Below are 17,927 nucleotides of genomic sequence, written 5' to 3' on the forward strand. Positions count from 1 at the left end.
TGACACCCTGCAGTAAGACGTAGTCCTACGACAAAAAATGTCCTCGGTTGTGATAAACATCGCAAAAACAAAAAAAGAAAATAAAAGTAAAGAAGAAAATACCGAAACATAAAATGACAATAAAATACTACAATCATTTATTAATAGAAAACACCATAAATGCATCAGTTTCTCAATTTCTACATCCAAATCTGAATTGCAATCAATGCATATAAAAACAGGAAGTACGAGATCTCAAATATGCAGATTTCGCTCTCATGTGTCTAAAAAGTGTGTTGAAAATATTTAAGATCATTGAAGTACTGAAAAATTGATTTTCTGGATTTTTCCTAACCGGAGAACTTAACTGTTTCACAACCGGGACGGAAGCCAGTTTGGAAAAATTTGTGTAATATTTTTTGTTTCAATTAGTTCCCTTAAAATTCGTCAGTGCGATGAAATAGAGGTCGAAAACTAAGGTTATATGCATTTTACTACCTTTTTCAGACACAAACAAAATCAATCCTAAAACATTCAAAAAAACTTTTTCGGGTATTTTTTTGAATACATTTCCTAAAGAACATTCTATAAGCAGTATTTTGATGGTTGTTTTCTCAAAAACTAGATTACAATGAGACGAGACGCTGGTAGTAATTTGGTTGTGCTAGTTTAATAAACACGCCAAAAATGGTGGGTGTTTCACAACCGGAGCCGTTTCAAAACCGGGGACAATCCCCTACTTATACACAATGTCCACTATGCTCCTGTCGCCTTAACTTAGAATCCTGCGGCAGCGAGTAGGTTATATGCTGGGTCGATAATATTCATAAATAGCACCAGTCTTTCATGTTTGAACCAGTTTTTAAGTATATTAGTACGGAATGCGGAAGTAAAAACTGATGCAAATTTCGATCCCCAGCTTTAAGTCGATGACCGCTGAGTTTAGCATCAAGTTTTTTCAAGGTGAATTTATGCATGCAGTTTTTTTTAATTCGAAGCCTATTTTTATTGCAAAACATTATGGACGTTTTTCAAAATTATCGTACAAGTTTGAGCTGAAGTAATCTTAAAATGCGTCGCATGCAACTCTTGAACCGAGCATAGTACAACAATGTTGCCCAATGATTTGTTGTCAATGCGTGCCAATAAGATTCAGTTATCTCCGGTTACTTAACGCGATAGCTTGCATCTGCGTTGTCTATCCTGGTATTTGGGATTTCGAATTGCAACCGGTTGTGATTGGAAACCCAACACAGCGGAACTGAAGAGTTTCAGCCAGTTGCTACATTATTGAGTTCCCGGTTTGTTTAGTGGTAAAACGAAGGTGTTTGTTTTACTGAGAATCGAACGAATTAAATGTTCTGTAGTGAAACGGAGAACTGCCTTTCAAAAAGTAAATAATGAGATGTGCTGCGGCTTGTAGAAGTTGTCCGTATTGGCGCGATACAGGTCTTCTATTTCTGGTTTGGGGTTATACAAGAACCGACAGATTAACGTTTACGAGATCAGACTGAATAACTGTCGTTTCATAAAAGAAAAAAAAGCTTTCCGCCGACCGGCTTCAGATAATAATCCGATCTACATTCAACTAGTTGTGTTGAAGTTTTGTTGGCTCAACAAATTTGAGAAACTATCGTAGCTGCAAAGCGCCTAAATTGATTCAGCATGGAAAAATTTGTTCATCAATATGTTAAAATAGTGCGCGGTTTTCTATAGAATAAGTTTTGCTATTTTTGTGCATCATGAAGTCCAGCTTCAAGTGGATCTGCTCGTTTCTGGCAATTTTCAGTGTGAAATACATCACGTGTGATAGTTTGCCGTGTGATTTCATCGATTCCGTTAACATCACCGATGGGGTTCGTGACAGTTGGGGAAATATCATCCACAACAAAATTCTTTACAGACCCAAGTATTATCGGACAATCGATTACGACTATGAGCACTTTTCGCAGAAAAAGTCCGTAACCAACTATATCCGTGGATGTCCGTGTGCGGTTCGGCTGTGCGTGAGAATGTGCTGTCCTCAGGGATACGTTTTTCACCGGCCAAAATGTGTACCGTCTGATGAACCGCTAGAGGTACGCGTCAATACGTCCCTGTACAACACGGAACGTAACTTCGAAGTGGTGGATTTGGCGCAAAACCATATGTATGGATTCCTGTATGGTGAACCGTGCAAGGATTTCTATGAGCTGGAACCGTCGGCGAACGAAGCGGATGAGTGGTCATTTGCGAGAGTGAGTATTACAAACATGCAAAAGTTTATTGATCATTAGTTATTTGATAGGATAGCCAGCCCAGTCAGCATTTTCATTTGTATAATTAGATTGCAAATAAGAGTTACGTACTGATGTGTATCCAACAAAGTCGTAAATTCGACGCGCAAAAGCCACTTATCCGTATCATTTTGGAGCCGTATATCGGCACTGAGGAATAATTTTGAGCGATACACTTATATAGGTATTTCAATACGATAAGATCCGATTAAGCGTGTCCAGCTTCATACAGCTGTACAAATTGGTGCTGAAAATCGTATGTTTGCCAGCTACTAGCATTATAAACGACAGAATATCAACTTGTGCGCGCTTTATTAGGCTTTATTTACGAACCCGAATTTGTTAAGAGATATTTACGATAATTTTCGTACATTGATATACGAGTTGGTGCTGGCTGGGAGGTGACCAATAATCATTACCATAAGCAATAAATCTGCCGCTTATTAGCATATATGGCATTTCATACTGCACATTGCTGTTACTTAGCTTTTTGACTGTATAACTGTATTAAATTGCCATCCAATTCAAATTCTTTTTGTCGATAATCAGCTATAAATGAGCATTGTCAGTACTATAAGAGGATCAGCCGTAAAATAGCCGAATATTTTGGCAAAGCAGTTTTTAAGTAGTATTAAGGGTGACTTAACGACAAGGGCGTCAGGGTCCATTTATGGCAGTCAGCATGGCACCGAATATCACCCTTCCTTTCCCTTCTTCAGTTTACCAGCATGCTCCCATAGACTCGGGAATCCATCACAAAAATATAAAATTAGTTCAACTAACCTGCTAGCCGTAAAAAGATCTTGCAACTCGAAGCACTAAACATTGCATTCTATAAGTTCTATTACTTTTTCGGTCAATAATTACTCTAAATATTGAGATTAGTGACCAATTGATATTCATCACTATATTTTCACTTGTTCGCCGTCGGTTTTTTATTAATTTTTTCGGCCGTTTCAGTCGTCAAATAATACTTGAGGCACAGAAAACTTTAATTTACCACTCGAACAGTTATTTAGAGAGATATTATAATCATTTTGCCCAAATTGTTCACTTGAATTGATAGGAAAAACTTTACTTAGTTTCGATTGCAATTCCGAATCCGCGACCGTCGTTGTTGAACGTTGCCAAGGAAACGGACGTTTATATGGAGTGATGCCAACGTAAACATTTGAGCATGAAATTGACCAATTATTTTCGCTATTAAATTAAAGGTCGTAGAGTGTCGATAATCTATACCTATAAAGAAGGATTTCTGTCTGTCTGTCTGTCCTGTGTTCCTTATAGAATCAAAAACTACTGAACCAATCGGCGTGAAAATTTGCATGTAGAGGTTTTTGGGGCCAGGAAAGGTTTTAGTGATGGTTAGAGACCCCTCCCCCCACTAAGAGGGGGGGCTCCCATACAAATGAAACACAAATTTCCTCATAACTCGAGAACTAATCAAGCAAATAGAACCAAATTTGGCATGTGGGTGTTTTCGGTGACAAGAATTTATTCTATGGTAAATTGAGACCCCTCCCTCTTTATAAGGGGAATTGTAACTCCTCTCCCCTTTAAGAGGGGGGGCTCCTGTACAAATGAAATACAAATTTCCTCCTAACTCGAGAACTAATCAAGCAAATAGAACAACATTTGGCATGTGGGTGTTTTTTTTGGTGACAAGAATTTATTCTATGGTGAATTGAGACCCCTCCCCTCTTTATAAGAGGAATTATAACTCCTCTCCCCTTTAAGAGGGGGGGCTTCCATACAAATTTCCTCATAACTCGAGAACTAATCAAGCAAATGCCACCAAATTTGGCATGTGAAGGTTTTCGAGAGCAAGAAAATTTTCTATGGTGAATTAGGACCCCTCCCCACTTTAAGAGGAGGGGCTCCTGTACAAATGAAATATAAATTTCCTTATAACTCGAGAACTAATCAAGCGAATTGAACCAAATTTGGCATATGTGTGTTTTTGGAGACAATTTTTTTTTCAATGATGAATTGGGACCCCTCCCCACTTTAGGAGGGGGGGTCCTATACAAACGAAATACAAATTTCCTCATAACTCGAGAACTAATCCAGCAAATGGAACCAAATTTGGCGTGAAGGTGTTTTTGGAGGCAAGAATTTTTTCTGTGATGAATTAGGACCTCTTCCCACATTAGGAGGGGGGGCTCCAATACAAATGAAATACAAATTTCCCCATAACTCGAGAACTAATCAAGCAAATAGAACCAAATTCGGCATGTGGAGGTTTTTGGAGGCAAAAATATTTTCTACGGTGAATTAGGATCCTTCCACACTTCAAGAGGGGGGGCTTCTACACAAATGAAATACAAATTTCCTCATAATTCGAGAACTAATCAAGCAAATGGAACCATATTTGGCATGTGGGTGTTTTCGGAGGCAACCATTTTTCCCATTATGAATTAGGACTTCTTACCTTTTTAGGAGGGGGGGGGGGCTCCCATTCAAACGAAATACAAATTTGCTCATAACTTTAGAACTAATCAAGCAAATGGAACCAAATTTGGCATGTGAGAGTTTTAGATGGCAGAATTTTTTTTCTGTGGTGTATTACGACCCCTTTCCCTTTTAAGAGGGTGGGCTCCCATACAAATGAAATACAAATTTCCTTATAATTTGAGTACTAATCAAGCAAATGGAACCAAATTTAGCATGTAGGAGATTTTTGAGTCTTGAATTTATTTTATGATAGTTAGAGACCTCTCACCCCTGTGGTAGGGGGATATGGACTCTCATACAAATAAAACAGAAAGTTTTGCGAAACTCAAAAACTAATCCAACTCGAGAAATTCGAGACTCTTCCATAAAACATTTATCAATAACAAGACCACAAAAACTATCTATAGTAACACTAGATCATTCAGGACGAGCCGGTCGCAAGTGTTGCCGGTGACCCGCCGTCGGAAGCGCCGCCCACTGGGGGGCTTGCAAAACTCGAGATAGTGACAAAGATCATCCGAGATTCATGATTTATGTACAACACAGATTAATTTGTGGCAATACGAAGTTTGTCGGGTCAGCTAGTTTATATATATAAAAGTGAGCGTGAGTATGTTTGTATGTTTGTATGTATGTATGTGCCTTGACCGATCTTCACCAAACTTGACACACATGTTCCTTGATATAAGAGAATCAGCACTGGGGGGTTAACAAAAACGAGGGAGGAAGATTCCCTGTTAGGGGAGAGGGTCCCTAATAGGGGGGGGGTTCATAACTCCCAAACGCCTTGACCGTTCTTCATCAAACTTGGCACACTTGTTTCTTGACATCTGGGCATTAGCAAGGTGGTTGACAAAGGGGGGAGGAGAACTAATAGAGGGGGAGAGGGGGCCAAACTCCGAAATAAAAGGGGGGAGGTTCGTAACAGGGGGAGGCCATAACTCCGAAATGCCTGGACGGTTATTCATCAAACTTGGCACAATTGCTCCTTGGCATAAGAGAATCAGCACTGGGGGGGTTAACAAAAACAAGGGAGGGAGGTTCCCTGATAGGGGAAACGCCATGACCGTTCTATATCAAACTTGGCACACATGTTCCTTAACATCAGGGAATCAGCACCGGGGGTTGACAAAGGGGGATGGGACTAATAGCACGGAGGGGCTAGAGACGATAACTCCGAAACGCCTTGACCGTCCTTTATCAAGCTTTCATACATGTTCATATACATGTTGATATAGGGGATCAGAACTGAAGGGGTTGATAAAAGAGGGGGTAACAGGGGCAAGACTTCGAAATGTTTGGACGGTTCTTCCTTAAGTGATGGTGAGACAAACGAAGGAGCTGATGACAAGAGACAAGAGGTTGCTGACGGGAAAGGGGGAGTAACGCCCATATAACTGTAACAATTTATCCGTACAACAGAAAAAATCAAAATACGAAACACTAAGCGGCAATGCTCGCAGATGTAGATTTGTCAAGTGTAATTATGCGCCGAATCAAAGTGACCCGAATAAAAAGTGTTCGACCATTAGTGCTAAGTGTTGCTGGTCGACTCTATTTGAGTCACAGCAATCATTGAAACAGTGTGGAGTAGATCTGAGAACATCATATTTTGAAAAGTACAATAACAAAACTATTCATTATCTATGGGTGAGGCCATTGTTACCGGAAGGTGCAAATAGGATAAATGCCTTTGATTCTCTTTCTTTATAGGGTTTTATTGGGATTTCCGTAAAGAAAAAAATGTGTAAGTGGCCGGGTAGACAAAAGTGAGGGAGCTGACAAATGGGGAGGAACATAGAAAAGAGGAACAAGCGTTACGTTATATTTTTGCATTATACGCATTTTGGTTACAATAACTGATGTACAAGTGACTGTGAGACAAAAGCGCCCCGAGTAAGATCGGGCACTTGTGCAAATTTGCTTGGCTAAGACGGTACTGTCAAATGAATGTGAATTGAGTCAAAGTGATCGTACCATCCCTGACTGGTATCAGTAAAAAAGCAACTGGACTCAGACGACCTTCACCTTAAATGCTTATTGGCTTGCATTTGAATGGCATTGGTAATGCTTATTGGTTACCTGGATAGAAATAAAGTAGTCTGCTGTAATTGTAAAACCCAGAAAGCATGGACGCACCCAGTTTTTAGTGACAATGAAACAAAAATGTTAGAAATTTAATTCTTATTAGACATTCCACGATTACCTAACCATTATCGTATCTTTTCAGAATGGCAGCATCATTCACGATACTAAATTATTGACAAGGAACCAGTATTGCTTCATGCAAACGAATGATTTGGAACCTGTGGTGTCTTTTATTTGCTTCGAGTCGGGAGAGGATATTAAATACGCTTTGTACCCTATCGGTAAGATTTGCGTTTGTTTGGTTGGTGACTGACTTTTTATGATCCAGACGGACAAAGTGCATTACATGCCATTGGAATGTTTGTTGACCTTTCGTAAAGTCAATTCTTGTGGAGGTTTTATTGTAGTTTGAAGCGACTCTTGGAAATCACTGTAAATACACCCAATTCTTTTTCTACACGGGGGATGCGTCCCGTGTAAAAAAATACCGTGCAAAAATAAACCGTGTTATTTCGAGAAACCGTGTAAAAAAAATCCGTGTTATTTCGAGAAACCGTGCAAAAAAAGTCGTGCAAAAAAAATTCCGCGTACTAGAATCCGTGTAAAAAGAGTTGGGTGTACAACTGTTGTTGGTGAAATTTTAGAAAAACCGTGTTATTTCGAGAAACCGTGCAAAAAAAGTCGTGCAAAAAAAATCCGTGTAAAAAAAATCCGTGCAAAAAAAGAATTAGGTGTAGATATAAATAAAAATTCAAGTTTCAAGAGGACCTTTGATTCTCGAGACGCTTTTTTAGTCTGGGTGTCTCTAGTTTTATAAAAAAATTATGACCGATTTATCACAGTAGAATTATAAGTTTAATCATCGGTTCTAAGGGGGAACTACTGAAAACCTCATCAAGTGCACTTGAAAACTAAATGTGTTACTTGAGAAGTGTTTAACCACCGAAGTAACAAATTCTATTATTTATCGGTGGAGTTTCATTATCGCTTGCAGGTATGCTTCTGTCGGTACCGTTTTTGCTCATCACCTTCTTCGTTTATGCGTGTATCCCGGAGTTGCGAGATATGCATGGAAAATCAAAGATGTGTTACGTGTTCGGTTTGATCGTAGGATACACGGTCCTGTCGTTGGTTCAGATGGGATTATTTGTGGGCAATACCATACCCTGCAAGGTGGCCGGCTACATGGTATATTTTGCGTTTATGGTCAGCTTCTTCTGGCTTAACGTCATGTCATTCGACATCTACTGGACTTTTAGGTGGGTGAAATTCAATTTAAACATTTTTCCATTGCTGGAAGGGCAAAAAATGAGCTCTAATAGGCATTATTTTAATATAAAGAAATGAAACCGGTTCAAATTACCCTTTGTTCTTCGCAGAGAAATACGAGCTGTCCTGACCAACTCGCGAAAGAAGTTCGCTCTGTATTCCCTGTACGCTTGGGGCTGCCCAGTACTGATTGTCACGCTGGCCCTGGTCATGGATTACACCGAGCTGGTACCGGCCAACTTTCGACCGCAAGTGGGCGTGAAGCGGTGCCTGCTACAAGGTGATTATTCATACTGCAACGAACTCTTCATTATTGTGTAGAGTTATACACTCAAAAAAATCGACACGTCGCATCCACGTGAAAAATCATGTAAACTTCTGTACAGCAACTTACGTGAGCTTCTTGTACTAGTTAATGGGAAAATTGATACAACTTACCGGAATCGCACGTAAACTGGCTAGTATGAGTGCGAGTTATCAACAATTCACATGAATGCTACATGAAAAGTGTGATGGATGAGAATTACCTATGTTTTCACGTAAACTTGACGTGCTGATTTTTTTGAGTGTAGATATCTAATAATTAATGGTAATATCACAGACTAACAGACGTAACACTGAAGCCTCATTCCATCGTCAATAAAAACGATCATTTCAAATTTTCGCTTAAGCCAAGACACTCGCCTGCGCTGTTGTCAGATAATATACAAGTAAATTTATAGCATCGCCAAATTTATAGCAACCTACTCTGCGTAGCGCGAAGACTGCGCCAGGTGATGCTAGTGTTTTTTCCAAGTTTTAGGAGTGTCATTGAAACGATGTTTTGTTAGAAAATTTGTTTGAAGTGTTCGTCTGTTAGTCTGTTGTAATGTTTTTCGGATGGATTTCTCACCCTTTTTCAGAAGACAAATATGTGGAATTTCTGTACCTCTACTTACCGATGTTGCTGCTGGTGTTTGCAAATGTAATGTTTTTCGTGGTAACTGCCATACGGATAATATCAATTCAGCAAGAGGTTTCGACGGTTATGCGTGGGGATTCTGGGCGTCATTCCAAACTGTATAACGATCGGGATAGGTAAGTTAAACTTTGTGCTTGGTAATCGTTTTTTCTAGCACCGTAAAACCGAGATGGCCCGAGTTGTATCAAGAACTTGTCTCCACTGTATTCGGTACTGGGCTACTCGTGGCCAATTCGTTACGCAACTCGGTTTCGACGTGGTCGAGCCATTCAGAACGTGGGATCCCTCTATTTCTGGTACCGGTGGGGTTCTTGAAGATAACAGTCGTTTGGCATCCTTGCGAAAATAAGCATCTCTCCAAATAGTGCCTGCAGAGGCGTAGTAGATGCGAACATTGTTTTCTGTGGAACCTCTTTCTATCATATGTATGTTTGGTTTTCGTCGCATTGATTTTCAGCCCAACCGTCCAAGCTTCCGTTTGTTACCAGTTGGTAACATAATTATTGCTCGTTTCTTTGGTAACAAAACGCGCTGCTCACTTTTTTGATAGCTTGAAATCGTCGCAGAAAGAATCTGCTTGGCTGTATGAAAGTTATAAGTATACATTATGCTTGTCTAGCACGTAAGCTATTGATTTACTTGACAAAATAAATGATATTTGCCCCCGCGACGATTCTGGCGACGGTTTCGCCCGCGACGGTTATAATTCATCGCGTACGAAAGGGTGGGAAATTGATAATATATACGTCGGCTCCGCCAAGTGCGTTTTAGAATAAAGTGCTAAACGCACCGTGGATTCGAGCAGTTGCAGCAAAGCTTCCCCTCCAGTTTCCTACCACAGTTGATTAGGTGATAGGCGAACACGAGATACTGGGTGTGAGCAGTATCACATACGACTACCACTAAAAAACCTATAGAAAAATGTAACAAAGCGGAGTAAGGGAAAGAATAACATTTATTGTCATTTTCCAAATTTGTATGGCCTCTTTCTCACAACCCCAAAATGATAAATAGTGACTCAGCGCATTAGACGAATTCAATCCTTGTGCTAGCCTGAAACTAAAACGTAGTGCGCGGCGGTTTAAAATCGTTTAGTCTAAAATTATTATACCTAAGACAAATTGTACTGTATAAATGTGCTATTGTGTAGTTAACAAAACGAAAAACGTAGACAAAGAGTTAAGATTGTTGAAACTTACGGTCTCCAGGACAGTTGAAAAGACGTTAAAATTATGTAAAATTAGTACGGCTATAGTGAAACTCCCTAAAGATAAAATAAAAACTAGTGAGAGCGTCTAAGTAGTAAAAAGCTAAAATTGATCAAAACGAACTTCTGAGTAAATCCTCACCAAGGTCTATCAGAACAGTGTGTATTGTATAATCCATCATTGTTAAAGAAAAAGGTCCATCGGACCTTTTTCTTTCTACTTCAGAATAAAATCCGGGTGTTGCCCGTTTCAAGCGATTGATAATTTTCATAAAACCGTCGTTTGCCATTGTGAAGACAACTCTTTAGAGGGATTTTTGCAGAACTAGCGCTAGCACGGAATGCTGACCCGTTTCTACTCAGTGCTCATCGTAGTGGTTACCATCCCGGTTGCCGGTAATTACCGATCGTGGCAGAAACTACCATCCTTCGGTGCCGATAGTAGTTGGTGGACCGAAAAGCCATCTTTGTCCACGATTGTCGAAAGTAATCGGTGGAGCGAAAAACCATCCTTGTCCGCCATTGCCGGTAGGTGCCGCTGCGCGTTTTGAATTGACAGCCATCGGCCATTGTCGGTGGATTCAAGAAGCCATCTTGACTACCATTGTTGGTAGGAACCGGTGCGTGTGGTCAGCCATCTTTATCCGTCTTTGCCGGTAGGAACAGGTACTTGCTGTAAGACATCTTCATCCATCATTTCCGGTTGGAATCGATTCTTGGGATCAACTATCTTCAGCCGCCATTGCCGGTAGAAACCGGTACTTGCGGTGAATTGTAATTAGCTTCCATTGCCGGTAGGAGCCGATCGGTATGGTACATTCGATAATCTCAGCCATTGCCGGTAGGGACCAGTGTCTGCGGAGAATCTACTACAGACGTTATTACCGGTTGGGACCGGTGCTTGCTGAATTCTCGTTCGTCGTTGCTGGTGAGGGCCGGTGGTCGCAGAGGTCATCGTTGTCGTCGAATATGGTCATCGAGGACTAACGCCAACTGGGATTGTCATCGAGATTACTGTGATAATTTCCCCCTGCACCTCACCTCAAGTACAACTGTATCTGTTGGGAAGAATAAATGCTTAATGCGAGAAATGAAGATTCAGGCAAACTGAAAATTCTTGATATTAGGCCAAAAATATAGACTTAGCGAAGGTGAGAGTCGAACTCACAGCTCCCAATCTCTAGTTAGCCGAATAGCTATATGTCTATCAATCTGTGCGGTCGCAACACATACAGTCAACAAAAATATATTCGCGCTGGATAAATGTGCGAATGAATGATAGAATCAGGCAAGCGTCATAACAAAACCTTGATATAAGACCACAGAGTATAGACGGCTTAGTGGTGTAATTGGTTAAACAACACGCTCAACTAGAGATTGGGAGCTGTGAGTTCGACTCTCACCTTCGCTAAGTCTATATTTTTGGCCTAATATCAAGAATTTTCAGTTGGCCTGAATCTTCATTTCTCGCATTAAGCATTTATTCTTCCCAACAGAAAAGTAAAAAGCCGACTGCTATACGTCGTTGAAAAGAGAAAAAAAAAGTACAACTGTATGTAAGGTATAATTTAAAACCCCACGTGTAAAAACCGTATAATATAAGATGAAACCACTGACGAACTGACATGACACATAGAAGAAAATTCTTCAAAAACCATCGTCCTACACATTTTGCTTGCACACTAGCGTCCTCTGTTATGTATGTTGCGGAGCAGCTTGCATTTGCAGGGTTTTATACTGTAGGCTTTTCACATTTGCAGGGTTTTATACTGTAGGTTTTTTACATTTGCATGGTTTTATGCTGTAAATTTGAAGCAACACTCGAGCGCCGCGGTGTGGCCATCTTGCAAAACATGCTTTTTTGAAAAATAAGTGGTTTTTGAATGGACGATGGAGTTAACGCGAGTGTCTCGTCTGTTTGTCTGTGATGAAACGTACGTATAGTTCGTTTAGTTAACTCATGCATATAGCCATAGATCCATTATAGTTCGCCTATTTGAAGTTCGTTCCGGACTCGTAAAGGAGTCATAATACCTCGTTTTAGGTTAGACTCACTAAAGAGAAGATTCGTTTCGCTTTTGAGAAGTCGCGGTTGTGAGCCTCCGCCTCGTTTATTTTCACTTAAGGTTGGTTATTGGTTCATTCGAATACGCTCCTCAGGTGAGTGGCAACCTACACCGAGTCGACATTACCCTTTCTTCATAGATTTCCCGCTGAGCTAGAACTCTTTGGGTTACACGTTTTAAGTCTGGCGTAGATTGCCACCACCGCTATGATAGAGTAGTGGATAGAAGGAGTGGTTTGTCTCATCTACAAAAAGGACACGATGGGCTCGACTGCTGTAAATTACCGTGACATTACGCTGATTAACATCATCTACTAAATGTTCTCTTAGAGCTTGTTTCGTCATCTATCCAAAATATCAAACGTCAAGTGTATTTGATTTTAACATTAGTAAGGCTACCGACAAAGTTAGAATTAAGGCATTAATTTAGTAAACAGTCTGTGCAACTATATGTTGAAGATGAATGAATAAATAAATAAAATCCCGGCTCTATACTGCTAGTACAGAAGAACTGTCGACAGATACTGACATTTTCTCTTAAATCAAACAACTCGGTACGTCGAAGGGCTTGCTATTTCCTAGTACTTACTAAATCATTTGACCAATCTAACGCAGTTGTTTATTCTTCCCACAGATTCTGTCTCTATTTGCGTCTGTTTATCATGATGGGTATCACCTGGTCACTGGAGGTGATTTCCTGGGTCGTAGACAACGAGGCATGGATTTTCTACATCTCGGACGTATGCAATTGCATCCAGGGCTTTCTGATCTTTATGCTATTCGTTAGGAAGCAGCAAGTGATGCAAGTAATCTACAAAAAGTATGTAGGTGAATGACAATTGATTGTTTAGCACGCTTTTATAATTTTTACCTCCTAAGTAACAGTTTTCCACACCGCTTTGGCGTATTTGAAATGTGAATTACTTGTATTTATATACTCTATCAGTATAACATTAGGCATACAGAAGTTTGGTATACACACGTTAGACATCTAGACGGTTGGCATAAACATATTGGCCATAATGGAAGATAGGCACAATGTGCGGAAGGCATAATATCAGGTAGGCATGTTTTGCACCAGCAGCTATCTCCCGTTAGCCTGCAGGAGGCCTAATCGGCTAAGTAATAAAAAGCAAAAAAGCAAAGTCTTGGGCTTAGACGTTTTTCTAGGACATGACCTTTCTCTATCGGCAGACTTCGTAGCTGGCTCTTAGAGTATAGGACAATTACCAGGTAACGATCCTACGACGACTGACTTTTGTTAGCCCAGCATCGTAGCTAGCTGAGTGGTTAGTTTTGAAAAGCATTTATTGCGTACCAAGGAACAAAACGGCAGCACTTTGAAGAGCTGGTGTGGAATAAGAGTTGTGTGGTAGCAACAGGAGTTGAATAAGCGAATTTGCTGAAGTACTTATTATTTCAACGTCATATCCAATATTTTTTTAGCTTGTAATCAACATCTACACGTTGTTGTGTAAATATGGAATAAGAGTCGAATAAACGTTGTGCAAACGTATAAGCAGCACCGCTAAGAGCAGGTATGGAATACCCATCGCATAAAGGCAACCATAGAAATCCATGTCGAATAGACGTTGTACAAACGTATCAGCCGCATTGCTAAGAGCAATTGTTGGATAAGAGTGCAATAAGAGTGGAATGAGCATTGCACCAAGGTATCAGCAGTCAGTGTGGAATAATAATGGAATTAGGGTGGAATGAAAGCTTCGCAAATGTATCAGTTGCTTTGCTAAAAGCAATTGTAGAATATGAGTCGAATAATCATCGTACAAATGTATCACCAGCACCACTAAGAGCTGGTGTGCTTTAAAAGCTGTCGGTCAAACGTTTAATAAGCAAAAATTGTTCTTTGAGCTGATACATTTGGGCAACATAATTTTCATTCTTATCCTAGTCTTATTGTTTTATTTGGTGCTTTTAAGCGACCAGTATTCCACACCTGCTATTAGCGGTGCTGCTAATGCATCTGCACAACATTTGTTCGATTCTTATTCCGCTCTGCATAATGGTGCTTTGAATACTCAGTTGAAAGACAGTTACACAACAACAGTTGAGACAGAATGTAGATGTGGATTAGAAGCTAGAAAAAATCAGAGGGGTTGTGCACAAGACACGACGGCATGGTTGACGTAGGACTACGTAAGTCCCTTTGTTGCATGATCGTCTATCGTTGGACGAAAAATGTGCTTCCATATCGATTCTCTAACATAGCAGTTTCAATAGAAGCATAAACGCAAACGAAATACTAAATATGTGACATAGTAGCAACTGTTTACGTTCAACTAATTTACTATGGTTTGATAAAGAAAATTGTGCTATATCAAATAATTAAACGGTTTTGTAATTTAAGACCAAATGGGTTATTGAGAAATTTCCTTTACATAATTTTTTGAGCGGCTTAGGGACATATTTGCACCTTAGAAATACTTAGATCAAACGATCAAAAAATGGTCTTTGTAATGAAAAAAAAAAAAAAAAAAAAAAAAAAAGGGTAAGGAGGGGTGAAAGTGGGATTCAACGATTCATCAGTGCAGATTTCGTGTAAATTAACTATATTGCCATGAATGGGTGACTACCAGAGGTTGGAAAACTCGCAAAATGAATAGATACGCCGAGCATCGGCAAACGGTTTTTATCATGATAAAACAGCTACGCGAGTGGTTCAATTCGCCTATAACAATGAGCAACATACACTCACACTTCATAGCATCGCTGCATGTACGAATATCGTGAGCAACGTAAAAGTGCAATTTACCGCCTTCTGCTGCTTGTAAAGCCACTAACACTACTTTAAACTATTCCCTTTTCGTGGTAATATTATTTTGAATACTTTCCGGCGTCCCCAGGAGTTCTATATCCGATCAATCGAACACACTCAATGTTCAATATTCAATATTTGAACGAATTCTGATGTTCACTTTGAGGTTTTGTTCGTGATAAAATTCAAAGCTGATGCGTGCATTATCGGCGAGGCAGGCGAATAGTGTATGTTCATGGCGGATGTTCATCAATTCAAATGATCACTTTTTCGCGAATTCTCCAACCACTGGTGACTACTTTGGCAACTTGAATCTATCGTAAACATTTGTTGTTTGTGAATGTATTCAAATTGATCACGATCGGTGAAATTTCACCGATCGTGATCAATTTGAATACATTCACATAAGTGCACGGTGATTAAAACCAAATCATACATTTGTTGTTTGCGAAGAAGAGTTGCTAAGCTATGGGTAAATGGTATTCCAGAGCGGATTTGATGTAATATTTCATTATACGGCAAATGAGACATCAACAGGAGGATATTACTTGTCAAAAAATTGGTGCAGCATTTTACATCACTCACCTTTTTTGAAAATGCGGTGAGAAAAATTTACAAAATATATTTCGATTTCCGATAATTTGATCGAACCCCGTTAAGCACCTAGCGGAGTTGCGCTGCCGGAAGAGGACCAGCAGGAATAGCATCACATGGAACGAATTCAGTAGACCGACTGATACGTACCTAATGCAATGCATGTAAGATGGTAAACAATGAGGAAAACACTGCGTGGGCTGCAATGAAGGCCATCTTGAATCTTGAAGACTACCGACAGAGGAAGATGCAGCGAACGCAAATCTTCCGGAATGTCGAGCAATTGCGTCGTTTTCAGGAAGTTCATGAAAGTTTCATGAAAGTTCTACCAAAAGAATACGGAATACGTAAATCTATGTTAAAACATAATCAGCTTCGCCAAAGACAGGTTAAAAGTTTCTTTTAAATTGGAGACTTTTTGCAGACCGATTTCACCTTGAACTGCTGAAAAGCAGTAGGGAATGTCTCCGTGTCGTCTTTCGACTGCTCGGCAAATTTACCGGAAATACGGAAAACAATACGTAGGTTGCATAAATATGTCACCGGATAAAATCTCATTCCTATGCGCAGTGCTTTACTTATTATTGGATAGAAGCGTTACTCGCACGTGTTACCAATGAGCAGCTGCAATTAAAATGTTTATTTTAGCGCAGCGTGGGGCGCCGAACCGTGTTGGTAATCTAATATTTTGGGAGAACATCTCCACCTCATCTCCTTTGCACTGCCAACTATAATTGGAAATCATACATTGAAGAAAGCCTCCAAACTTACTGGCAGCGATTACTAGTTCTAGATTACTAAATAAAGATAGTGAAAGTTTGAACAACCATTTTTAGGTAGGCGTAAGCTCACTCCACGAGAAATATTTAGCTCGACATTAACCTTCTCTATACCACAAAACTGTTTTCCTAATGAGGGATATAAGTTGTTCTGATTGCTGTGCACATCGTAGTCCGTAACTTGCCAGACTGAAGAAGGTTACGAGTAGTAACCGAAATACGCGTATTTGTGAAGATTGCTATTAGTTAAAGTAGAATTAAATGAAATTTTCTCCTAACCTTTCTCGTTGATACATGAATTCAACTGAAACGCTTAAAAACAATTTATATCTATCCTGGCCGTAGTTTACATTTAACGGGTGTTTATCGTCACGTAAATTGAAATGAAAGTGCTCTGTCTTTTCTCTTCCGTTCGAATGTACTGAAAGCAAAACTTTCACCGACTAAACGAATGGTTTCATTTAAACTATCGTCGAAAGTTCATTAGTCGCGAAAATGGTTGCCTTAGTGAATTTAATTAGATCGAACCTGCTTCCCGAGATATATCGACGCTACTAGCTCAGCACTTATCCTTACGTTTGGCAGGCGTGATTCACGCAATGTTTTGTTCGGGAAACTATCGCGTAGCACGAATATGTGTGCACAATTGGCGCTCAGAAAGGCTGCGACCCACCGACGCTAAGGTTCTAGTTGACATTAGTCACAAAAGCGTGCGTCATATTCCAAGCATGGTCGGTGTGCATAAATTCTGGCAATGAAGCGTTTTTTTCTGGTGAAGTGTAAAAGTATGCAACATGCACGATTGGTGGAATGAGATTACATCTAACAGTTGATTATGTACAGTGGAAGTAATTTTAGGGTAAATAGGAATAATTTCTCTGCAATCAAGCATTTCGATTCGCACGTTTCTCACAACTAGTCACAAGTGCTGATTTGTGTGCTGTAGTGTGTTGATATACTTTATAACAATAAATTTGAAAGTAAGGCAAGAATATCCGGACATGCTTCTCGTAGAGGTTTTCTTTATTTTGGGGCTGTTATCAACTGAATGTTTGAATATTGTGGAAACTGAAATAGTGCAGCTGCCGTGTGATTTTCTAGATTCAGTAAACATTACCGATGGAACGAGGACTCACGATGGAAACATAACTCACGAAGGCATTATTTATGAACCGCAAAACTATGCAACGGTGGACTACGTTTATGACAGTGATGGGCGCAAAATTAGTGCCCCAAGTCACATTCGCGGTTGTGTTTGCCAAGTAAAGTCTTGTTTTTATATGTGTTGCACAGCAAATGATATTTTATACGATAGTCCGTACCCGTCGTGTCGATCTGTGAATGAGTCTTTAGCGGTGCGAGTAAACATATCAGGTGTAATGGTTGATCTAATGGAAGAAGGGTTTTTCAAAGCATGGCGCAGTGAAACATGTGAGGAAATGGTCGAAGCAACTTTGGACGAATGGAATATGGATTGGG

General features: G+C 39.9%; 1 protein-coding gene across 1 annotated transcript; it reads left to right on the forward strand.

The window, feature by feature from the left end:
• The first annotated feature begins 1,721 nt into the window (after positions 1–1,721).
• LOC128736167 (G-protein coupled receptor Mth2-like) lies at positions 1,722–13,859 on the forward strand. Its single transcript, XM_053830648.1, has 7 exons — positions 1,722–2,216; positions 6,940–7,078; positions 7,792–8,056; positions 8,177–8,346; positions 8,969–9,143; positions 12,934–13,119; positions 13,838–13,859. The coding sequence occupies exons 1-7, from the start codon at positions 1,722–1,724 to the stop codon at positions 13,857–13,859; spliced, it is 1,452 nt and encodes a 483-aa protein (XP_053686623.1).
• Positions 13,860–17,927: the final 4,068 nt, after the last annotated feature.

This window comes from Sabethes cyaneus, chromosome 2 (assembly GCF_943734655.1).
Source record: "Sabethes cyaneus chromosome 2, idSabCyanKW18_F2, whole genome shotgun sequence".
NCBI lineage: Eukaryota > Metazoa > Arthropoda > Insecta > Diptera > Culicidae > Sabethes > Sabethes cyaneus.